Source organism: Panthera tigris, chromosome C2, assembly GCF_018350195.1.
Source record: "Panthera tigris isolate Pti1 chromosome C2, P.tigris_Pti1_mat1.1, whole genome shotgun sequence".
Classification (NCBI taxonomy): domain Eukaryota; kingdom Metazoa; phylum Chordata; class Mammalia; order Carnivora; family Felidae; genus Panthera; species Panthera tigris.
Window position 1 is genome coordinate 128,378,072 of NC_056668.1, and position 25,440 is coordinate 128,403,511.

Consider the following 25,440-nt stretch of genomic DNA (forward strand, 5'->3'; position numbering starts at 1 on the left):
CACAGCTGTGGGTGACCAGTCTGTTGAGGAAAGGCCCTCAAGGCTGAGGATTTATGGGAAACAGAATTCAGTTCCCTAGGGGAAAATGCGGACAGGAGCTTAGTAGGCAATCCTGAGATCGATTTATGGCAGGGTTCTAATGTCCAAGGAAACTGGAGTGCCAGGTAGAGAAACAAAGGCAGAAGTCCAAGGTGAGGGCAGGGGAGAAGACAGCAGGCAAGGCCCTCAGAGACAGCAGCAGGGCATGTGGGGAGAAATGGTTGCTGTAGGACCCAGGAAGCAGCAGTAAAACCTAAGTTCACATCTTTCATGCTCAGTACTCTAGCTTTTCCTCTACAATTCCCTCAGAGCTTTTCTATAATCAATCATAGTGTGAGAGAAACATCCCTGCCCTTTTGCTACTCTGATGCAGCCCTATAGTTTTCCATCTTTATTTGCTTCCTGAGATCATTGCCACTCTTTGATGTACAGTGGGGTTGTCCCATTACGATCTCTTTCTCTTGTCATATTAGCTTGAACAAGGCATAAGTGCCGTGACTAGAACATCAGATTCAACACAAATTGTTAAGGTTTCACTTGGCAAGGAAATGTCACAGTTATCCATGCTTCCTACCTGGTCTTTTCCACCTCTACCCTCCCACATCCAGCTGGTACCAAGAACAAACAACTGGATAAGGAGGAGGACTGGCAGTACCCTGAAACATCTCTATCACCTGACAGCCCCATCAACAACCATGTGACAGTAGCAGCTTTCAATCAATAGCAGGGGTGGGTGCAACATCCTCTGAGGGCTCGATGAAGGCAAATTTAATTCAAGAAATAAGCAGGATGTATACTGGGAGCCAGATTTCGTTTCCCATCCTTTTTCACAGTTGCTATAATAATCTAAGACTTCTAAAAATAAAGCCATAAGGATGGCAAAACCAGAGCTCGTTAACTAAGAAATAATGAAGCTAAATGAACTACAGATTCATAGGCTTATAAAAGGAATAGCCCATTGCCTCAAAGGGTTGCAACATTTCTGTACCCCAATTTCATCCAGCCAATATCTGACTTGGGAGCCAATACCTCTATCCTGCTACTGTTTATTTCTTTAAGCAGACCCGGAAATGGGTGGTGGTGGACAAAAAGACCAAACACCAGAGCTGCTAAAACAAAATGAGATATACTGCAAGGGAAAGGCTGAAGGAGTTCACTGACTGAAGTTGAAAAACTCCAAGAAGAAAAAACACACAATCAGATGAAACAACTATCCTCAGTGGATCTCACAGTTTCCCACTGCAAGAACTGTGACTTAGGTAAACTATGGGAGGCTGTGACATTCTGAGAAAGATATTGAACTCGGAGTAAGTAGACTTGGGTCCAAGTTCCTTGTGGGATCTTGAGCACATTTGGCTTCTTTGGGTTTCCATTTCCTTAAAGGCAACATGGTGACAAAAATGATGCCTATCAACAGGGTTGCCCATATGACAAAAGGCATTTGGGATGGGAAACACTTTATGAAGTACAAAAGGCTGGTTGTCATCATCTCCTTGGATTGTGGTGCTGGTTATGGGGACTAATCACTGCCTCTCTCCATGTTTGGAACCAATTAAAACATATATAGAGGAGTTAGAAGTTGTATCAAAAGTCAGCTTTATTACTAGTTAATCTGGATTTAAGAACATGGCTTGACCTGTGACATTTTAGTGTATCTTATACCACACTATCTTCTTTACATCTTCTGTACTTTTCTTGATTATACTATAAGCTTCTGGTGAGCAGAGATTATGTCTCATATCTCTGTATTCCCAGAGTTTTCCACAGAGCCATACATGTAGCAGACACTCTGAATGATAAAGGATCACATTAATCACATTTATACTCTAATTTCTGTGTGAAGCCTCTCTCTCTACTAGCCTGGGAACTCTTGGACAGAGGGGTTCATGTCCTTTCATTCCCTATGCCTAGCATAATTCCCAGCACACAGTAGGTTCTTTATAAAAGTGACTTGAGGGGCTCCTGGGTGGCTCAGTTGGTTGAGCGGCCGACTACGGCTCAGGTCATAATCTCGTGGTCTGTGAGTGCGAGCCCTGCATCGGGCTCTGTGCTGACAGCTCAGAGCCTGGAGCCTGCTTCTGATTCTGTGCCTCCCTCTCTCTCTGCCCCTTCCCTGCATGGTCTTTGTTTCTCTGTCTTTCTCTCTCTCTCAAAAATAATAAACATTAAAAAAAAAGTGACTTGAAAGAAAATGAAAACAGAAGGGTACCAGATTGTCTAGTGCCATCCAGGGGTTGTACAGAGGGAATTAAAGTAGGAAAGTATCCTAAGGATTCCATTCCTGATAGCTTGTTCATTTGGGAAGATTGCTACCTACAAACTGTGAGGATTTTAGACTGTTTTTTCCATGGCAAACTTTAGCTTTTGTCTACTCATCAGGTACCCTGGCTATCTGGGATTCTACACCCTGGATATCTCAATTAGAGTTACTCTGCTAACGTTCTTAGAAGAGAAACACTGTCACTTGATAATTAACTTAGAGCCATGACCAAAGCCTGTGACATCCAATGTTTCAGTGTATAATGCTGACCCTTGTTCTTCTCCCAAGGGATCCACACACCACGAAGTAATTTCCTTTAGGGTTGCTGTTAGAATCAGCTCACAGCACAATACCCAGGCCTCCTGGACAAGTGTAGGAAAACTGGGAAAAATAACATCTCTGCTCCCTGCATCATTAAGCTTCCTGGTAACTAAGGGAGATGCAGTGCTGCCAGGCTAAGATTGCAGCAGAAATCAGAATGAGATGGCACATAGAAGGGGTAGGGATCTCAAAACACTATTCTAAGGAGTATTAGTTCAGGGCCTTGCAGAGAATGAGAAAAAAAAGTCTTCCCATACAGATAAACTTTCAGTGCCTCTATGGGGCACATGTACGACATGCAGCTCACTCAACGTCAGTCACCTGAGCAGGGCTGCTCTGGAGTCAGACCCTCTGCTGTCTGTGATTCTCTTTGTGTTTTCTAAGTCCTGAGAAGCTCTGTGAGTCTGATGCCTCGAAAGATGTGCACACGTGTGTACTGTGCTGTGCTCAGCCCTGGACTATGTGTTTTCTGTGGGCACTGGGAGTATTCTCTGATTTTGCCCTTCTGGAACAAATCAGAATAAAGCAACTTTACTTTCAAGGTCTTAAAAGGATACAGGAAGTCCTATTTCTTTTTCTTTTTTTTTTTTTTAAATGTTTTATTTATTTTTGAGACAGAGAGAGACAGAGCATGAGCAGGGGAGGGGCAGAGAGAGAGCGAGACACAGAATCTGAAGCAGGCTCCAGGCTCTGAGCTGTCGGCACAGAGCCGGATGCGGGGCTCAAACTCACAGACTGTGAGATCATGACCTGAGCCGAAGTCGGATGCTTAACCAACTGAGCCACCCAGGCGCCCCAGAAAATCCTATTTCTTAACATGATGGCCAAGAAACCAGTGGGCTAGAGGCAGTCATCTATCCTGGCACAAGGCCCTAGTGCTCTGCCCCACATACCAGGCTCTATATCATACGGCTGATGCAGGACAGGAAGGGCTAAGCGACTTCAAAATCAGTAGTCTGGTGCAACCAATAAAGATCTGTGCAGCCACTTGAATTTGTGGCATTGAGCACTCGAAATGTTGCTAGTATGACTGAGGAAGTGAATTTAAAATTTTTATTCTATTTTCACTAATTTAAATGTAAAAATGAACAAGTAATTCAGTTATTATAAAAATTTTAAGAATGTGAATCTCATTTTTCAAGTGTAAATTTTATGAAATATAAATGCAAATCAAGTACTTCTGACAAAATGCAGTGTCAACATTGAGATGTGTTGTAAGTACAAATTATATGCAGGGTTTCAAAGACCGGGTATGAAAAAAAAAAAAAGAAAGCAAATACTTTACTAATAATTTTTTATATGTTGAAATGAAAATGTTTTGGATATATTGGGTTAAATAAAGTACATCATTAAAATTAATTTCACAATTTCATTTTTTTTCCCAATATAGTTACTAGAAAGTCTAAAATTGTGGCTTGTGTTCTATGTCTATGGAACAGTGCTAATCTAGACCACAATTTCACTTCTCTCTACATGACGTCTCACTTGACCAAGAAACCACCAAAGAAACCTATCCATTGCTCCTGACTTCTGTCCAGTTCACTCTATCTTTTTTTTTTTTTTTATTTATTTTTGGGACAAAGAGAGACAGAGCATGAACGGGGGAGGGGCAGAGAGAGAGGGAGACACAGAATCGGAAACAGGCTCCAGGCTCCGAGCCATCAGCCCAGAGCCTGACGCGGGGCTCGAACTCACAGACCGCGAGATTGTGACCTGGCTGAAGTCGGACGCTTAACCGACTGCGCCACCCAGGCGCCCCTGGTTCACTCTATCTTAATACCATGTTTGTTGGAGGTCTTCCATTTGCTGGGCACTGTTCTGTGCTGGAAATATAGCATGATGGCTCTTAGCAGACATTCCAAATGGAGATATAAACAATAAAGATAAAGTGCAAAAAACTCCATCAGCCAACTCTATCATAGCCAACTCTATCATAGCCAACTGCTATGCAGAACTTAAACTAGAGCAACGTGATGGAGAGAGCCAGGTGGTGAGAAAGCTGTTGGGAAGAAGTCTGAGCAGCAGGGAGCCAGTCATGACAGGTGAGGGAGAATGGCCAAAGGCCCCAAGCAAGGAGTAAGTTGGAATACTTGAGGAAGGAAAAGAAAATGAGTGTGACTGGAATACAAGTGTGAAAGGTGGCAGGAAAGGAGATCCTACAATAAGCACTGCACCAGGAGTATGTGGAGCCATGTTAAAGTCTCTACCCTCACATCAGATAGGTTTAGACCTTGGACAGTTATCCTCTTAGGATAGCATCAGTTTCTTCATCTGTGAAATGGAGTGGCAATTAGTAAAGGAACTTGCTTTCAATTCTGAAAGCATATGATTTTTCCATATATTCTAAAGAATAAAAATCCTGTCCTGGAAAATGAAAGAAAGGGAGCAAATGTAAATATCCTGACCTCTAATCCCTTTTAGGATTTAGCAACTGCTTATCTGATGCCTCCCTTCCTCTTCCACTCGCCATTCTGTTTTTTTTATTTTAAAGAAAAAGAAAATCATTTGATATTTAGCCAACTCATTCTCATACAGTATCAAAGGTAAACTCCTAAATTCCCTGGTATACACACAAGAATGTTTTCCTCTAAAATGTAAACCAGCGTCCTAAGAACAATTAGATATCCTGCACAGAGACTGCCCTCCTTCCTTTATAATTATACTATAACTCCCTCAGAAGTCTATAATTTCCTAGCTTTCAGAACTTTGTATTTTTCAAGTACTCACTGACTGGGAAATCTGGATTCTTAGATTGGCAATGACTCTGCCAAAGATTTGCCTATGGGAAAACATTTCCAAGGAGACCACATCTACAAGAGTCACATCTCCAGGGAAAGAATAACATACCCGGTCATACTCATTTATCATCACAATTTAATAATGCACAAGAGAAGCCTATGAGACCACATCAGGGGGAATTTCAAGGACACCTGTAACGAAGGGGCTGCATGATGGATGGCTTCACAAACAGCCTTTCATTGGTCACCTCCAGCTCTTAGAACATACAGACTGATTCTCAATGAATGAGATTTAGGAGAGGGACTAATAGGGGACAGGAGGGAGATACAATAGTTTGTAATATGAAGCATGAAAATGAAAACAAAATCCTAGGAATGAAAGAGAAATGAGGTTTTACTTTAAGTCCAGAGAAATGGGAGGGGTAGGGGAAGGGATGGTGATGGTGGTAAGAATAATAATAACCCAACATTTACGGCACTGTTCCAAATGCTTTGCATGTGTTAAATGTATTAAATGTAATAATATTTTTTTCTTAGCATGTGTGTGAGGGGCAAGAGAGAGGGAGAAAAATAATCTTAAGCAGGCTCCATGCTCGGCACAGAGCCCAATGTGGGCCTTGATCTCAAGACCACGAAATCATGACCTGAGCTGAAATCAAGAGTTGGATGCTTAACCGACTTAACCACCTAGGCATCCTTCCAATTTTTTTTTTTTTTAAGTAATAAAAATTTATTGAGAATTCCTGAGATGGTGGTTACTGCCTCCCAACCTGGAGGGAAGAATCAACACTGTAGGAAATCACTCAGAAATCACACTGTCCCAGCACCTCTGACCAACACAGGAAGGAGCAAAATCATTCCACTGAAAATTGGTCAGGCTTTTTTCATCCAAAAAGATTTGGGAGGACAGATGCAGAAGAGACCATCACATGATACTGGAGGCAGGATGGGGGTGTGCTGGACCCCAAACTGCTCTTCAAAAATCAGGGGAGCAACAGATCCACTTCTTCTCTGGGCATGGAGTTCCTGGTGACCAGGCTCTCATTTCTCACCCTTGATGAGGCTGTCATTGCCCAGGTAAAACTTTCATCCTGTAGGTTCAGCACAAGGTTGTCAACAGTGAAAAAGATATGGTTCTGTGATGTGGCAATCATCTTGGAGATGTTCTAGGATGCCTGGATCATGGCAGTTTGATATAGCCAGGGTTCCTGTTCAGGACTTCTCCAAGGTGAGAAGGTTGGGGTTAAGGGTTTACATAACACCCAGTTTCAATCCCTGGCTCCATCCTTACTATTCCAGCCCTTCTCTTGGGTGTCAGATTCAAGGTTGTGCTCACATAGTTCATGCCTAGTCCCACACTGGTCCCCACCTGTGGGCTCCCCTGCAGGCAACTGCCAGAAACTTGATGCAGCAGCAGAAATGGAGGCAAGGCCAGCTATGTCACTAATTTAAAGTGCTTAAACCAGTGCCTGGCACATCCAAGGACCCACAGATCCAGGAATACAATGTTGTATCTCTGTCCTCATGAAGGGGTGTGATCTGCACTCTTACCAGAGCTCACAAGAGAAACTAACCTCATGTTGGCCTCTGTGGGGCTTTGCTTGATATCGTATCCTTGCTGGGCCTCTTTTCCTTTTCATGCCCACTTCCCATGCTCCTGTAGGTTTCCTGGGAACTGCTTCCTAACATGTTGCTTATCTAAGGGCTCAAAGACTCTTTATCTAAGGGCTTAAGGTCTTCCAGGGAGCCCAACCCGTGACACTCACCAAAAGAGAAATGAGTCTTGACAATATGAGACCAACGGTGAAATGTGGGACATTTTTCCCCTGATGGAATTTCTAGAGCTAAGCTATTTAAGAATTAGGTTTTATTTTTTAGCTCAATTATTCTGGATTTACCACAGGTCAAAATAACAATAAGATATCAAAGAAATAATATGACTGCATTTTTCTGAGCCTTATTTTCCACCTTTAGGACTTCTCCTATGCCATGGTAAGCTGCTTAGATGTGACCCCATGTGTTCAGACAAGAAAGCTGCCCAGCTACTCAAGCTTCCTTTCAAGTTGGCACTCCCTAACCCTGGGGGGCTGTTCATGCCTCATAATGACCTGCAGGCCAGAGTTGGAACCTTAATAAATTACCACCCTTATTAAGTGCCCCACTTTGGAGCTTCTAACTCTCCCCTTTTTATTCATCTCCTTGTTGTAACCTGGGATGCTAGGGATGACCTAGCAGATACTCAGGGCATGGTCTTTTATCTAGGTAACTCCTGAACCCTTGCTTCTCTGCCTTTAGGGGAAAGTGGGCACATTTTCATTTCTTCATCTAACTAAGGAATTTCAAAGTAAACTACATTTTTTTTTAATCTCAAAGGGCTCTTGTGCTCTCTCCTATGCCCTCTTATAATTAGCAGACCTCACAGCAGCTTGCACATAGCCTGAGCTCTGTCCTGTGGGGAGACAGCTGTTTGACTTTGAGAGAACATCTCAGGGAAATCATTATACTCACTGTTAAACAGACTCACTGATGAGAGGACACAGGAATCTCATTCTTGCTTCTTCTCATCAGACATGGCACAATTATGTACCCAGCACTAGCATTCACTGGCAAGGTTAGAAACATACCCTGGGCACCAGTTACATATAGACATGGGAATCACATCTGGATCTGTTCCTGCCTTGAGGGCTCACCATCAGTGTGCACCTCATGTCCTCTGAAGCTCACAGCCCTATAGTAAAACCTTCCTGGGAGCTTTTATACCAGCCCAAACCACTCTTTTTTTTTTTTTTTTTTTTTTTAACACTCAGCCTTTTGTTTACTACCAACTACTGTCTTCTCTTGCCCTTACTTTATGGTAAAACTTTTATTAAAAAGCTGTACCAAACTCAGTAGTTCATTTCCTCACACACTACTCACTCTTGGACCCACAACCACTCCCTACTGAGTACCTGTTTTGAACTGGGCACTGTACTTATATTAACGACTCTATAAAGTACAGGAATATTATGCTATAGTCAGTTGAATGATGGTCTCTCAAGTTATGACACTAGTAGTTAAGATAGCAGAGTAGTAAGGGGACCCTGGGCTTGTCTCATCCCTCAAACACAGCTAGATCAACATCAAACCATTTTGAATACCGAGGAAATTGATCTGAGGACTAACAGAACAATCTGCATAATTTGAGGGAGAGAACACAGGAGGTACATAGTGCAGAGAGGTGAACTGAGGGAGAGAAGAGCCTTGGTGCTGCAGAGGGAAGGGAGCCCTTTGTGTGGAGAGCAGAAAGACTGGGGGGCAGGGTAGTAGAGTGGGCAGCCCATTGGGTTTGTGCAAGAAGCACTCTCCTGAAAGCAGCTAGATGGAAAGAGTAAAAATGCGCAGGGGACTGCACAAGAAAATGGCTCCCCAAACCACTGACAGGGGAAAAAGGAGAGGGTTTCAATATCACCAGTTTTTATAAACAGTGGAGCAGAGTCTGAAGTTTCAGAGGTCTGTTCCTGGTGGTGCTCTGGTGAGGAAGCAGGATGTAGCCCCGGGAGTGGGCAGCAGGATCTAAGGATCCCCTTGGTTGCAAGGGGAGAAGCACTTCCCCTTCTTGGAGTGCATTTGGTAGAGGTGATACAGCCTCTCCACAGGCAAAAGACCCAGCAGGTGCCATCAAGCTGCCACATTCCCCATATGGGAACAAAGACTCTGGCTGAGGGCAGCAAACCCTGGTGCTGCTTGTGTGTTGTGATTTACCATAAACTCTAAGCTGCTGCTACTGTGCAGTCACATGACTGTTTCCTAAGATAAGCCTGCACCAGTCAATGTTGGGATCACTAGAGGATCACTGCGGGTCCGAGCCGCTGGGGACTCTGAAGTGTGGGGTTTTGAAATACAGCCATGCCTGAGATAAAACTCTGGATGGAGGGAGGTGCCGCCTGGTAGGCAGACAGCTCAGATAGGCAGGGGGAAGGCAAGGAGCTGATGGAAGGGGCAGACACAGGAAGGGTGATTCACCGCATGTCTGTGAGGGTGCAAACATCACGCTCTAGAGACTAGAGAGGAGGATGAAGCCATTTTCAGTATTAGCCCAACATGGATGCACCCCAGTGAGCTCAACAGTGCCAACAAGTGGAGGAGGCAGCTCTACTCCCTGTACCCTCCAGGCACATCTCCCAAAACACCAGCAAAAATCCTTTCTATGCGCTTAGTCTACTGTACATAGACTGCTGCATAGTTTCAGTTCTAGGGGAAAGCAGATCTAGCTTCATTTGGGTTTTATTTATTTATTTTTTTTGCTTGATCAGTTTTTTTCTGTTTTAATTGTTGTTTTCTTTGATACAGAAAGAGTAAAATTTTTATTTTATTATATTTAATTTTTCTAATTTTTAATTTTTTCTGTTCTTTTCTTTTTTCTATCAAGCTTCTCTTAACAAGCAGACTAAAACACACCTAAGATCTTAACAAGCAGACTAAAACACACCTAAGATATAGCTTCCTTTATTTGATTTTTTAACAAATTTAAAACTTATATTTCATTCTATTATTATGGTATTTTCCTCCTCCAAAATCATAAGACAGAGGAATTCACTTCAAAAAAACAGGAAGAAATGATGGCAAAGGGTTTAATCAATTCAGATAGAAGTAACATGTCTGAACTAGAATTTAAAACAACAATTATAAGGATACTAGCTGGGCTTGAGAATCTCTTTCCAAAGAGATACAAGAACTAAAATCTAGTCATGCTGGAATTAAAAATGCTATAACTGAGATGTAAACCCAAACGGAAGGCATAAAAACAAGGATGGATGAAGTAGAGGAGCAAATTAGCAACATAGAAAATAAAAATAAAATTATGGAAAATATTAAAGCTGAAAAGGAGAGGGAAACAAAGATCAGGGATCATGAAGGCAGACTTACAGAAGCCAACGATTTATTAAAATGTAGTAACACTGATATGATAGGAGTCCCAGAATATGAAGAGAGAAAGGGGCAGAAGGTTTATATGAGCAAATTATAGCTGAAAACTTCCCTAATCTGGAGAAGTGGACAGACGTCAAAATCCAAGAAGCAGAGAGAACTCACATTAAATTCAACAAAAGCTGGCCATCACCAAGACATATCATAGTCAAATTCACAAATTACAGAGACAAGGAAAGAATCCTGAAAGCAGCAAGGGAAGAAAAGTCATCAACCTACAAGGGAAGACAGATCAGTTTCATGGCAAATCTGTTTACAGAAACTTGGCAGACCAAGGGGAGTGGCAGGATATATTCAACATGCTGAATGGGAAAAATAGGCAGCCAAGAATACTCTATCCAGCAAGGCTGTCATTCAGAATAGGAGCATAGATAAAGAGTTTCCCAGACAAGCAAAAACTAAAGGAGTTTATGACTACTAAATGAGCCCTGCAAGAAATTTTAATGGTGACTCTTTGAGTGGAGAAAAAAGACCAGAAGACCAGAGACAAGAAAGAACCAGAGAGCATCACCAGAAATACCAACTCTACAGGTAACACAATGGTACTAAATTCATACCTTTCAATAACCACTCTGAATGTAAATGGACTAAATGTTCCAATCAAAATCAGGATAAAAAACAACAACAACACAAGATCCATCTATTTGCTGCCTACAAGAGACTCATTTTAGACCTAAACACACCTGAAGGCTGAAAGTGAAGAGATGGAGGGGCGCTCGGGTGGCTCAGTCAGCTGAGTGCCCAATTTCAGCTCAGGTCATGATCTCACAGGTTCAAGTCCCACGTGGGTTTGAGGCCCATGTCGGGCTCTGCTGAGAGCTCAGAGCTTGGAGCCTGCTTTGGATCTGTGTCTTCCTCCCTCTCTGTCCCTCCCTCCCTCCCCAAAATAACTAAACATTAAAAAAAATTGTAGAAAGTGAGAAGATGGAGAACCATTTATCATGCTAACAGATGGCAAAAGAAAGCTAGAATAGCCATACTTATATCAAACAAACTAGATTTTATTTTTTTACTTATTAAAAACATTTTTTAATGGTTATTTATTTTTGATAGAGACAGAGAGTGAGAGAGAGTGAGAGAGAGAGAGAGAGAGAGAGAGAGAGAGAGAGAGAAACATACAGAGAGGGAGAAACAGGATCCAAAGCAGGTTCCAGGCTCCAAGCTGTCAGCACAGAGCCCAATGCAGGGCCTGAACTCACAAAACCCGAGATCATGACCTGAACTGAAGTCAGACACTTAACCGACTGTGCTCTCCAAGTGCCCCAAACAAACTAGATTTTAAAACAAAGACTGTAACAAGAGATGAGGAAGGGCATTATATCATACTTAATGGGGGTCTATCCATCAAGAAGATCTAACAATTGTAAATATTTATGCCCCCAACATAGAGAAACTCAAATACATAAATCAATCACAAACATAAAGAAACTCATCAATAATAATACCATAATAGTAGGGGACATTAACACCCCACTTACAACAATGGACAGATCATTTAGCAGAAAATCAACAAGGAAACAATGGCGTTGAATGACCTATTATACCAGATGTACTTAACAGATATATTCAGAACATTTCATCCTAAAGCAGCAGAATATACATTCTCAAGTTCACAAGGAATATTCTCCAGAAGAGATCACATACTGGGGTCACAGATCAGCCCTCAACAAGTGCAAAAAGATCAAGATCATACCATGCATATTTTCAGACCACAACACTATCAAACTTGAAGTTAACCACAAGAAAAAAATTTAAAAAGCCCTCAAATACATGGAGGTTAAAGAATATCCTGCTAAAGAATGAATAGGTTAACCAGGAAATTAAAGAAGAAATAAAACACTACATGGAAGCAAATGAAAATGAAAATAAGACAGTCCAAACCCTTTGGGATGCAGCAAAAGCAGTCCTAAGAAGTATATTACAATTCAGGCCTATTTCAAGAAGCAAGAAAGGTCCCAAATACACAACCTGACTTCATACCTAAAGGAGCTAGAAAAGAAACAGCATATAAAGCCTAAAGCTAGCAGAGAAAGGGAACTAATGAAGTTAAAGCAGAAATAAATGGTAAAGAAACAACAACAACACAACAACAAATCTTGTAGAACAAATCAATGAAACTAGAAACTGGTCCTTTGAGAAAATTAACAAAATTGATAAACCCCTAACCAAACTTATCAAAATGAAAAGAGAAAGGTCTCAAATAGATAAAATTACAAAGGAGAGATGAGAGATCACAATCAACACCACAGAAATACAAACAATCATTAGAGACTACTATGAAATTTTATGCTAACACATTGGGCAATACAGAAGAAATGAACAGATTCATATAAACATACAAGCTACCAAAACTGGAACAGAAAGAAATAGAAAATTTGAACAGACCCATAATCAGCAAAGAAATTGAATCAGTAATCAAAAATCTCCCAACAAACCAGAGTCTTGGGCCAGATGGCTTTCCAGGGGAATTCTACCAGACATTTAAAGAAGAGTTAATACCTAGTCTTCTCAAATTGTTCCAAAAAATAGAAATGGAAGGAAAACTTCCAAACTCATTCTATGAGGTCAGCATTACCTTGATTCCAAAATCAAAGACCTCATTAAAAAGGAGAATTATAGGGGCACCTGGGTGGCTAGTTGGTTAAGTATCCAACTTTGGCTCAGGTCATGATCTCACGGCTCATTAGTTTGACCCCTGTGTCAGGCTCTGTGCTGACAGCTCAGAGCCTGGAGCCTGCTTAGGATTCCGTGTGTCTGTCTCTTTCTGCCCCTGCCCTGCTCGTGTGCTCTGTCTCAAATATATATAAACATTACAAAAATTTTTTGAAAGAGGAGAATTATAGGCTGATATCCCTGCTGAACACATATGCAAAAATTCTCAATAAAATACTGGCAAATCGAATTCAACAGTACATTAAAAGAATTATTCATCATGATCAAGTGGAATTTATTCCTGGGCTGCAGGGCTGGTTCAATATTTGCAAATCAATCAATGTGATAGACCACATTACTAAAACAAAGGATAAGAACCACACGATCTTGTCAATAGATGCAGAAAAAGCATTTGACAAAATATAGCATCCATTCTTGATAAAAACCCTTGACAAAGTAGGAATACATGGAATATATCTCAACATCATAAAGGCCATATAAGAAAGGGCCCCAGCTAATATCATCCCCAATGGGGAAAAACTGAGAGCCTTTCCCCTATGGTAAGGAAAAAAATAAGAATGTCCACTCTCACCATTACTATTTAACATGGTACTGGAAGTCTTAGCCTCAGCAATCAGACAACACAAAGAAATAAAAGGCAACCAAATTAGCAAGGAAGAAGTCAAACTTTCACTATTTGCAGATCACATGATCCTCTGTGTACAAGACCCGAAAGACTCCACCAAAAAATTACTAGAACACATGAATTCAGCAAAATCACAGAATATAAGATCAGTGTGTAGAAATCTGTTGCATTGCTATACACTAGTAATGAAGCAGCAGAAAAAGAAATCAAGGAATCAATCTCATTTACAACTGCACCAAAAATAATAAGATACCTAGGAATAAACCTAACTAAAGAGGTAAAAGATCTGTGTGCTGAAAACTACAGAAACCCTTGTGAAAGAAACAGAAAAAGATACAAAGACATGGAAAAGCCTTCCATGCTCATGGATTAGAAGAACAAACATTGTTAAAGTGTCTATACTACCAAAAGCAATCTATACATTTAATACAGTCCGCATCAAAATACCACCAGCATTTTTCACAGAGATAGAACAATCTTAAAATTTGTATGGTACCACAAAAGACCCTGAATGGCCGAAGCAATCCTTGGAAAAATAAAACTGGAGGCACCACTATTTCAGATTTTAAGCTATATTACAAAGTTGTAGTCATCCAGACAGTATTGTATTGCCACAAAAACAGACATATACACCAATCGAACAGAATAGAAAACCCAGACATGGACCCAGAACTATATGGTCCGCTAATCTTTGACAAAGCAGGAGAGAATATCCAATGAGAAAAAGACAATGTCTTCAACAAAAGGTGTTGGGAAAACTGGACAGTGACACGCAGAAGAATAAAACTGGATCATTTTCTTACACTATACAGAAAAATGAATTCAAAATGGATTAAAGACCTAAATGTGAGACAGGAAACCATCAAAATCTTAGAGGAGATCACAGGCAGCAACTTCTTTCACCTTGGCCAGAGCAATTTCTTACTAGACATGTCACCAAAGGTAAGGGAAATGAGAGCAAACATGAACTACTGGGCCTTCATCAAGATAAAAAGCTTGTGCACAGTGAAGGAAACAATCAATAAAAGTCAGCCTACAGAATGGGAGAAGATATTTGCAAATGACATATCTGATAAAGGGTTAGTATCCAAAATCTATAAAGAACATATCAAACTCATCATGCAAAAAACAAATAATCCAGTGAAGAAATGGGCAGAAGACATGAACTTTTCCAAAGCAGACATCCAGATGGCAAACAGACACATGAAAAGATGCTCAATATTATTCATCATCAGGGAAATACAGATCAAAACCACAATGAGATACCACCTTATACCTGTCAGAAAGGCTAAAATTAATAACTCAGGAAACAACACATGTTGGCGAGGATGCAGAGAAAGGGGAACTCTCTCATACTGTTGGTGGGAATGCAAACTGGTGCAGTTACTGTGGAAAAGAGTAGGAAGATTCCTCAAAAAGTTAAAAATAGAACTACCCTATGATCCAGCATCACACTACTAGATATTTAACCAAAGAATACAAAAATACTCATTCAAAAGTATACATGCACCCTGATGTTTATACAAGTATTATCTACAGGGGCGCCTGGGTGGCTCAGTCGGTTAAGCGCCCAACTTCAGCTCAGGTCATGATCTTGCAGTTTGTGGGTTTAAGCCCTGCATCGGGTTCTGTGCTGACTGCTGACAGCTTGGAGCCTGAAGCCTGCTTTGGGTTCTGTGTCTCCCTCTCTCTCTGCCCCTCCCCTGCTCACACTCTGTCTCCTTCTCTCACTCAAAAATAAATATTAGAAAAAAAATTTTTAAGTAGTATTATCTACACAAGCCACATTATGGAAACAACCCAAGTGTCCACTGACTGATGAATGAATAAGGAAGAAGTGGTATATATACACAATGAAATATTACTCAGACATAAAAAAATGAAATCTTGCCATTTGCAATGACACGGATGGAGCAAGAGAGTATTATACTAAACAAAATAAGTCAATCAGACAAAGACAAATACCACATGCTCTCAATCATATGTGGAATTTAAGAAACAAAACAGGTAAAATTATGGGAAGTGGGGTGGGGGGGAAGCGAAGAAAGGGAAACAAATGACACGAGAGTCTTAATGATAGAGAAAAGGCTGGGTTGACGGAGGTAGGTGGGTACGAGATGGGCTAGATGGGTGCTGGGTGCTAAAGAGGGTACTTGTGATGAGCACTGGGTGCTGTATGTAAGTGATGAATCACTGAATTCTATTCCTGAAACCAATATTGCAGTGTATGTTAACTGAAATTTAAATTAAAAAAAAAAGTCTATTCCTACATCCTAACTCTGAGACCTGTGAATGTGACCTTATTTGGCAAAAAGGGTCATTGTGCACGTAATTAACTCAGGGATCTTGAGAAGAGATTATGCTGGATTATCCAGTTGGACCCAAAATCCAATGATGAATGTCCTTTTATGAGACACAAGGAAGAAGGGAAGGCCATGTGAGGACAAAGGCAGAGTCTGGCGTGATACAGTCACAAACAAAGAACATCTTAGAGCCACTAGAATGGAAGAGTCAAGGAAAGGTTCTCCCTCGGAGCCTTTGTAGGAAGTGGAGCCCTGCTGACACCTTGATTTCTAACTTCTGGCATCCAGAACTGTGAGAGAAAAAAATTCTGTTGTTTTAAGCTACCAAGTCTGTAGTAACTTGTTATGGCAGTCATACTTTGACAGATGGGGAAATTGAAGATGCTCAGGAAGCAAGTGAGTAGTGAGACTGACCACAGCTCACAGGGTACCCTGAGTGATACTGTGGATACTGTGGTGGAGTCAGAGCAAAGGCAAGGAACTCACTTTGTGAGAAGCTATTAGGACGCCTGCAGCAGATAAAGCCTTTCTTGAGAAGAAAAGCTCAAAAACTTCTGACGGAGAAGAGCGAAGAGAAGAGAGAGCCTAGCCTGGTGATGGAAACCCCCCCAAAAAAGGAAGGGAAAGGGTAGGGGTAAACAGGAGAGGGAGATATGAAAGACAACACTGCAAGGGCAGTGTGTTTTAGGTTTTGGGAGCTTCTTGGACCCTAGCCTAAGAGTCTCCAGGGTGCATCACATTTGCAAAGGCAATGGTTACACATTTCAGAAAACTTTCAGATTAGGTTTATTACAAAGCCAACACGAAGGTGTTGAAAAAAAATCTTTTTCTTCATTTAAAAAATTCTGTTCAAAGGGTGCCTGGGTGGCTTAGTTGGTTGAGCATCTGACTCTTGATTTCAGCTGAGGTCATGATCCCATGGTTTGTGGGATCGAGCCCTGCATCAGGCTTTGTGCTGATATAGTGTGGAGCCTGCTTAGGATTCTCTCTCTCCCTCTCTTTGACCCTCTCTGGCTTGCTCTTTCTCTCAAAATAAATAAATAAACTTTAAATAATTCTGTTCAACCTTGCCTTATTCAGAACAATCTTCCAAAATTTTGCCAATTCCTGATCAGCTAGAAACCCTTGTTAAAATCCCCCACTAATGAGGTTTTATGTGCACTCACGAGAGCTCTACTTAGTTGAAATCTGGGTGAGGACATGCTAGACTATCTTTCACATTTTTAAAAATTTTAAACAAGATTTGCTAAACAACAGTACAACAACAAAAGAAACAAGTTATTTACGGACAGTATTAACATGGCAACTCACGTTTAGAAGGCATTTTGCAATTTATGAAATGTTTTTATACCCTTCTCATTTAGCTTTCACAATAATCATCAAGGATATTATAATACTCATTATCTGTGTATTGTAGTTAAGGAAAATAAAGTGGCTCTGGAAGGTTAAGTGTTTGCAAAGTCCCATAATTAGTAAGAGAAGTGAGAGCTCAAAGTATACCCTTTAAATCCAAATTCTGTGCTCTCTCCCACCATATGTTTTAGCAAAAGTACTTTCATATAGAAAACTGAATTTACTCATGAAGAGTTAACATTTAAATTTGAGTGTCAACAGTTCTCCCAAGCGTGAGCATGACTTCCCTCATCTACATTCCTGCCAACCATGTAATAGAAAGTTCTCAAAAGTCATAAAATTGTTTCTTTAAAATATTTTATTCCTCAGTCTTCACTAGAATTGGTTACAATGAGAAGGTCTTATTAAGGTTTGTTTAATCTGCATAAAAGAGTTTGTTGACTTATGCAAATTTAAAAATCACAACTTAAAATGTAAAAGACATTAAATCAATAGAACACATTTAAGGATGCAGAACATATTAAGGATGCCTAACTTCCTGGGTTAATGTCACATTTGAAAGTGTTAACTTCCTCAATTTTTCTCTGTGAATGAATTTTTCTTCAGAACGAAAGAAACCAGTTTTCTCTAGAGAACATTTGCAAGACTTTTCATAACAACAACAAAAAAATCCAACCTCAAATTTGTGATTTGCAAAAGAATTATCCAGCATGATTTGAGGAAGAAATAGTCTTATAAAATCGAGTTCCGAAATGGGCCCCAGGGCCATTCTTGTGTTTTCCCTTTGCTTTATTTATAATCCTATCTAGCCACTCTTTGTGCCTTTGGCATTGTTGAGAGTAAAAACCAACTTCCAGTGTACAATGAAGAGTAACATGAAACTTCAAATTCTAATACTTCCTATTTCTACAACACTGTGATTCTGCTAGTTCCTGCCCTGACATCTCTCCCTTCCTTCTCATTTCTAACTCACCCTGGTTTTGTTCCAAGATCCATTTCACCACTAGGCAGCTCAAGTGATACATGAAAGCTGAAAGCTTCCTGTTGCTCCAGGATAGCCTTTCTTAAGTCTAAGACAGTGATTTTCAAAGTGTGATCCCTGGACCAAAGTTTCAGCATCACTAGAAACTTAGAAGCACGAATTACTGTCCCTATGCCACATCTACTGAATCAGAAGCTCTGGGAGTGTGGCCCAGCAATCTGTGTATAAACAAGTCTTCAGGTGATGATGTTGCATGACTAAATTTAAAACCATTGCTGTAAGCCAGTGATTCTCAGCCCTGATTGTGTATTAGAATCATCTGATGTCTGGGGCGCCTGGGTGGCTTGGTCGGTTAGGCGTCCGACTTCGGCTCAGGACATGATCTCACGGCCCGTGAGTTCGAGCCCCGCGTCGGGCTCTGTGCTGACAGCTCAGAGCCTGGAGCCTGTTTCCGATTCTGTGTCTCCCTCTCTCTCTGCCCCTCCCCTGTTCATGCTCTGTCTCTCTCTGTCTCAAAAATAAATAAACATTAAAAAAAATTAAAAAAAAAAAAAAAGAATCATCTGATGTCCAGTTGCCACACTTTCCACTCCGTCCCCCAAACATTCTGATTTAATTGATATAGGGTAGGGTTGAGCAAGGGGATTTGTTAAAAGCTTTCCAGGTGATTCCAGTGTAAAGCCAAGTTTGAGAAACATTGATGAAAGCCAATCAGAATAATCTAGCCTGAAATACTGAATCGCAGTTTTGATGAAACGGATGTATCCATTTCCATAATGCTGAATGAATACCAAATGTGTTATTACCATTATTATAGCCACTGGTGGTAGCATGAGAGAAATGCAAGCTAATAAATTGCTCTTAGCTACTAAATAGGACATGCTGTTTTATTTCAACAAGAGCAGAATCTTTAGTAGCCTCAAGAGCGACAGATTTGCAAGGGGTGGTAGACAGATAGCCCAACAGCTACTGGCAATGAAGGCATGCTCAACTGGTATGTTTTGTATGGGAAGGGGTAAAAATCATTTGGAAAAGAATTTGTGGTAAGCCAGGATTTGAACCCAAGCAGTCTTAATCCAGAATCCAAACCCTTAACCATGGTTGCCACACTGTTACTGTCTATGGATATTATGAACAAGCAGTAAAAGGCAAGGGAAGACACCTTCAATGGCAGTGGAGGAGATGAACATCTTTCATTTCATATGTGTCCATACTGCAGTATGTTTATGACTGCTTGTTAAATCTAGAAGAGCCTACGTTTCTGGAGTCAATACTTGTTTGGATCTAAACTGACCTAAACTTATGATTTATATCAACTCTCCCTCCTCAATCTTAGGGAAAAATTTCCTCTCACTTATCAGGAGAAACAAACCATGAAGACAGAACACATGAGTCAACTTCAGTTAATTCAGTACATGTAAGACATTCAACAGCAAGCAAGCTATTATCAATAATAATACAGAGTGTGATTCAAGAAATATAAATGCCTGATTATAGAGCAACACTTAACTTACTAAATATAACCACTCCTTGACTCTACCCGAACAACTTTAATTTGAATAGATATTGGTATGTAAAAACTTACTTTCATAAGCTCATAATAATTATCTTGGTATTGTTAACCAAGTAGCAAAGTATCTAGCACTTAGGCAAAGATCAAATCTGCTAACTCAGGACTCAGTGCCTCCCCAGCAGTGTCGTGTTCTTAAAGGTTTTTGATGATGTTCCTTACTTTCCATTATTCTTTTTTTTTTTAATATAAAATTGTGATATGGCTTGGGAAAAGCAGTCTTGATCATGTCAACTCCTTCCTCTGTAGAATGTGACCAATGATAATTAATGTCCCTCTTGCCTTAATAGATATCCTGAGGATCAAATTCTGTGAAAATGTTTGGTGAATCAGAAAGTCCCATGTAAATGTTACAGTAGAGATCCTGGTTAGGTTGTACCTCTCTCTTGGAGACAGAAGACCTGGTAAGAAAACTGACATTTACTGTAGGTCTTCTATGTGCTGTGTTATCTCACTCAATACCATCTTATGTATGGGTGGTCATATCCCATATTACATGAGGTACATGGAGGTAAAGTAATTTCCCTAACATAAGCCACCTACTAAGTGGTAGGGTGAGGATCTGAACCCAGGTCTGCCACTCAAAAACTCAGGTATTCTTAGCATTAGCTTCATACTTACTTTATGGTGTAAAAAAGAAAAATGAACGCAGCACTTGATTTTTACATAACAGTGAAGGTTCTCACCACCACCCTCACCCTCAAGATTTCAGTTGTTTCAAAGTATCATACAAAATGTGTTAAACCTTACCAAAGAGCTAAAACTGGCAGGATGAAACACTCAATGCTGCACTGTGGAATAGAGCTCAAGAAATAAAACAAATTAGACACAGTTAGTTGTAATAAAAGTAAAATATTAAAATCTCAATTTCACAGTCTGCCAAAGACTGCATCTCTTAGCCCCTATCAGACACACATAAGCCCCAATGACTACTGATTGTGATGCAACGATCCAGAGAGAGCCTGGATTTTTTTTTTTAATGTTTGTTTATTTTTGAGAGATAGAGAGACAAACAGCATGAGCAGGGGAGGGGCAGAGAGAGATTGAGAGAGAGGGAGAGAGACAAAGAATCTGAAACAGGCTCCAGGCTCTAAGCACAGAGCCTGACGTGGGGCTCAAACTCTGAACAGCAAGATCATGACATGAGCCGAAGTCGGATGCCTAACAGACTGAGCCACCCAGGTGCCCCAAGCCTGGATTTTTTTTCTTAAAGCTTCACCTGTCATCATTAATAGGATGCAAACTTTACCAACCACGGGTCAAAACGACCTCTAACCAGCCATATGGACAGCACAGAGGTCACACTACTGATTTTTCCTGTGTGTGGTGGAGGCACACAGGCAGGATGAAAAAACAGGTGTGAACAAAGAGATCAGAGAGACTTGGATGTGAATTCCAACTCCATCACTCACTACTTGGTCACCCTGGGACAGTCCTTAACTTACTCATCGGTTAACACTTCTTTATCTTGAAGCATTTGCCTCTGGAATGAATGACATGATACAAACTAATAAGCAGATGTCTGTGAATACAGTAGGCACTCAAGAGGGAGTGGCTTCTTTGATGATAAAGATGACTCATGAACTCACTCATGTCCATTAGTAAGTAATTGCTTTTTTTTTTTTTTTTAAACAAACACTCTCTGTAGTAGACTAAGGAGGATTACAAATTCTTACTAATCTTCCCTTTGAGAGCTGGCGTTCAATAACTCTTCCCTTGAATAAGGGTTGGTCTAAGTGATTCCTTTGGCCAATACGGTGTGACTGAAGTATTACTCTTGGGTTTCCAAGCAAACTCATAACAGGCCTTGTAGGTTTTGCCCTGGCCTCACAGTCATGATCTGCAATACAAGAAGTCTGACTACCATGAGGCCACTATGCTGCCTCACATGAAGCCCCCACTTTGTCATATGAAAAGGCCTCAGGGTAAAAAGATGTTGGCAGGCCCCAGGCTGTCCAACCTCCAGCCCAGATCCTAGACACTATGCAGTCTCCGCCAACCCCTGCCCAAATTGCAGGTTCATGAGCAATATATGTGACTGTTGTTGTTTCTAGCTACAAAGTTCTGGGGTGGTTTGTTACAGAACAAAATATAACCAGAACACTCTACCAGGCTTTCCCCCCCAAATTAAAAACATCAATTTGCTGAATTATATAAAGTAACATGGTAAGTCTATATTTAGAGAACTCTAGTTCTCAAGTCTGTTTTAGACACTGAAAAAAATATACTGTTTGTGGATAACTTTAATCCAGGTGTAATGATTGGCTAACCCATGACACATACGAGCTATTGAGTGCGAATTGTGCCAGAGTTTTACCTAAGGTTTTACAAAATATCCAATTCTCTTGAGAAAAAAAAAATGCTATAAATAACAACCCCTCATCTCCATGAACTTGTGAAAACCATTCTCTGCAGTCAGACTAATTGACCAGTGCCCGAATGCTCCACCCTCCCAGCTCTGTACAAAGCTGGACTCCCACAGTCAGCTACCTAGTAACCAGGGTGGTTTATTAAGGGTCACTACCACCTACCTCCTAACTAGCAGGAAACTACCTACTCTGGGCTGCTTGCATTTCAAGGCAAGGCTGCAAGCAATGAAACTGTTAAGACAAAGTTGACTTCTGCAGCTATCCAGATGTTTGAGGAAAACCCTTTCAGCTTTCATATAGGCTCTACTTGGGAGGATGGACCTCATTAGCATCCAGCACTTGATCTCTGACTCATAGAATACTTACCTGATATCTTTCAAATAATACATGACCTTATAATATTACTTGAACTTTGGGGCATACAACCAGCATAGGTGATGAACTCAACAAACATTTTGCTGCCTCCCAAATCTACTAAGCTCTTTTTCATTTCCTGTTTCTTCTGCCTACAAAGCTTGCTTTCCCTTCTTGATGGGGAGTGTATCTGTGTGTGTGTGTGTATAATCCTTTTTAACCTTCAAATGATCCCTCTCCCATCAAGGCAGAGTTAATCATTAGTTGATTGACTGCTTCTTCAATCTGTAAAGCCTTTTTTTCTAACAAGCCAGCTTACTATTAAAAAAAAAAAAAAAGGCAACAAACCCACAGTCCTATAGAATACATGGAAAAAGAACATGAAAGAGTCCATATAATTTGGTGACATTTCACCAGCTGAAAACAGGCTGAGGTGATCCATGTTTTAGGGATTAGAATTTAGTAGCAGAAATAAGTTAATTAAAAAACCTAACCAGAATACTTTCTGTAAATAAAGTGCTTTGCACTGGAAGTGCAACATAACCTGAACTGATAGATTCTAAGGGCCAACTGGTGATCTGCATCTCAATCTTTCCTTATGTTATTTTCTTGGCTAAATTTAAAAAGGAACCATCCAGTGTAGGAAAGATAGATCTTTTTCATACCTCAGCAAGAACCAGACAAACACAGTGAACTCCAGGTTTTCCCAACCCAATGGCTTTGATTTGACCTGGAATGCGCAATGTCTATTGTCTTAAGTGGGTAAATCTGAACATCAAACTCACCACTGGTATTGGTATTGGTTTTTACATTCATTAACAATTGCAATCCCAACTAGAGATTTGTAGCACAACCCCCCAAACACATGAGCAACATGCATAAAGTCATAAACGCTATTCATTCTACCACCAAACCTAAAGAAATCACATTTTAATCATTCATTATTTAGGAACACACATAACTAAAGGCTGTATAGTCACCGAATAGTAACAAGTTCTATGTGACAAAATCCACAAAACACAGCCTAACATTCCTTCTTCATAAGGAACCTACAGAAGGTCATACTGGAACCCTTTATTCTGCCACAAAACCAAGAACAATAATGTTTTTGACACTCATCCTTGAATAAACTATGATTAACATGCCAATTTAGTATTATTATAATGGAATCTACATCACAACAGATGCCCAAAGCAATAGAATGACTTAATGCTTGACACTTTAACTACCTAGATCAAACAGAGGGAAAATTTTCTATTGAGAAAACCCTGGTCTTCCTCCAGAAAATGTATTAAATTTCTGGCAGTGGACAAACAATAACATTGGTATATTCTAAAAGAAACGTGACATCAACTTACTTAACAGTTGGCAATAGAGGGCCTGTAAACTTCTCTTCATGGTATCATCTGGTCCTGCTTGTCCTCCAGTTTATTCATGATTCTGTCTAGGAAATCAGGAGAAGAAAATTGTTACACCTGGGGAACATAATTCAAGTCAATCAAAAAGAACTCCATCCTTAAAATACCTGACTTTGAAGAGGAAAATTCTTGGAATAAGGATACATCAGCAACTATTTTTTTTTAATATTTTAATGTTTATTTAATTTTGACAGAGGGAGAGACAGAGCATGAGCAGGAGGCGGGGAGGGGGGGGGGTGGGAAGAGATGGAAACACAGAATCTGAAGAAGCTCCAGGCTCTGAGCTGCCAGCACAGAGCCCAACACGGGGCTCCAACTCACAGTGAGATCATGACCTAAGCCAAAGTACAACACTTAGCTGAGCCATCCAGTCGGCCCCATCAGAGTCTAATTTACAACAGTCTACGTTATACAAATACCAATTCATCGACTGGTTAAATACTGAAACTCTATACACCACTGAAGGAAACTCATGTGGGCAATTAGAGAGTGAGAGTCTGACTGGAACTTTTGAGGATTTCCACTTAGCTTCTCCTGAATCTCTAGTTTTGAAACAGGAAAAACAAAAAATTTCTTATCTCATTTCTTTTGTGGTGTTCACCAAACAAAACCACCCAAAAAGCTTTACCACATGTTAAGTTGTATTATGTTAAATAACTTTTCCATTATTTTCTGGTTATAACAGATAATCCAGTATAGAATATCTGGAAAATAAAGCTAAATGAAATAGAGATAAGAATCTATAAGGAAATACAAATTACCTATCTCTCCAGCCTTTCAACATGCACTTCTATCGATCTGTCTCATTTTATCTATTATACTTTAGTTTGTTTTTAAGTAGGCTCCATATCCAACGAGGGGCTGGAACTCATGACACTCAGATCAAAAGTCACATGCTCTACCGATTAAGCCAGTCAGGAGCCGCCTCTATTATACATTCTAATTTTTCTCCCTAGCAGAAAAATTTTCTTATGTTACTACTATTTGCTACTTTATTTTAAATGGCACACAGTATTTCTTTAAGGTAAATCCCTAGAAATGGAACCACGAGGACACAAGGCTTTTGAAATATACTGCCAAATTACCCTTTGTCCATACCAGTAAGTGGGAATATCCATTACACTACAACCTACCCAATGATGGAAATTTATAATTTCTTTCCATCTTTGCCAATAAATAAGCAAATATTTCATCTTATTGCTTTAATTTGCATTTTATATGTTTATTAATCATTTGTCTTTTTAAAATTTTTAGTTCACATTTGACAAAGATCCTTTAGTCAGGCTCCTGGACCTTCTCCTAGGTCCATTCACACACTTATAACACCTAGTTTCAGCAACAACACGCGCTAACTCAGTTTGACCAGAACCCTCCACCCTCAGTATCCATCAAGCCCCAGGTGATAATTACCCTGGCCTGTCTTTAGCAAGAATCTTGTTAGGTCAGTTTAGCCAAAACCCTTTACCCCTG

At 40.3% G+C, this 25,440-nt stretch overlaps 1 protein-coding gene, 1 long non-coding RNA gene and 1 other non-coding gene across 12 annotated transcripts in view; 1 reads left to right on the forward strand and 2 right to left on the reverse strand.

The window, feature by feature from the left end:
• TMEM108 (transmembrane protein 108) overlaps positions 1-25,440 on the reverse strand; it is a 359,971-nt gene that overhangs the window by 149,449 nt on the left and 185,082 nt on the right. For 7 of the 10 annotated variants that reach the window (XM_042956442.1, XM_042956437.1, XM_042956435.1 and 4 more), the window contains one exon: positions 23,911-23,996. In XM_042956442.1, the coding sequence (XP_042812376.1) occupies positions 23,911-23,950 (40 nt within the window). In that variant the 5' untranslated portion in view covers positions 23,951-23,996. Of the gene's footprint in view, positions 1-23,910; positions 23,997-25,440 lie in introns of those variants that run through there. The other 3 variants (XM_042956441.1, XM_042956436.1, XM_042956444.1) reach the window with 2 other exon arrangements.
• The window catches only part of LOC122230553, a 92,928-nt gene that overhangs the window by 62,464 nt on the left and 5,024 nt on the right, over positions 1-25,440 (forward strand). The window contains exon 2 of the long non-coding RNA XR_006207537.1: positions 20,120-20,233. This is a non-coding gene — a long non-coding RNA (uncharacterized LOC122230553). The remainder of the gene's footprint in view (positions 1-20,119; positions 20,234-25,440) is intronic.
• Positions 6,671-6,891, reverse strand: LOC122230891. The gene has a single exon (XR_006207958.1). It is a non-coding gene; the product is annotated as a small nucleolar RNA U89 (small nucleolar RNA).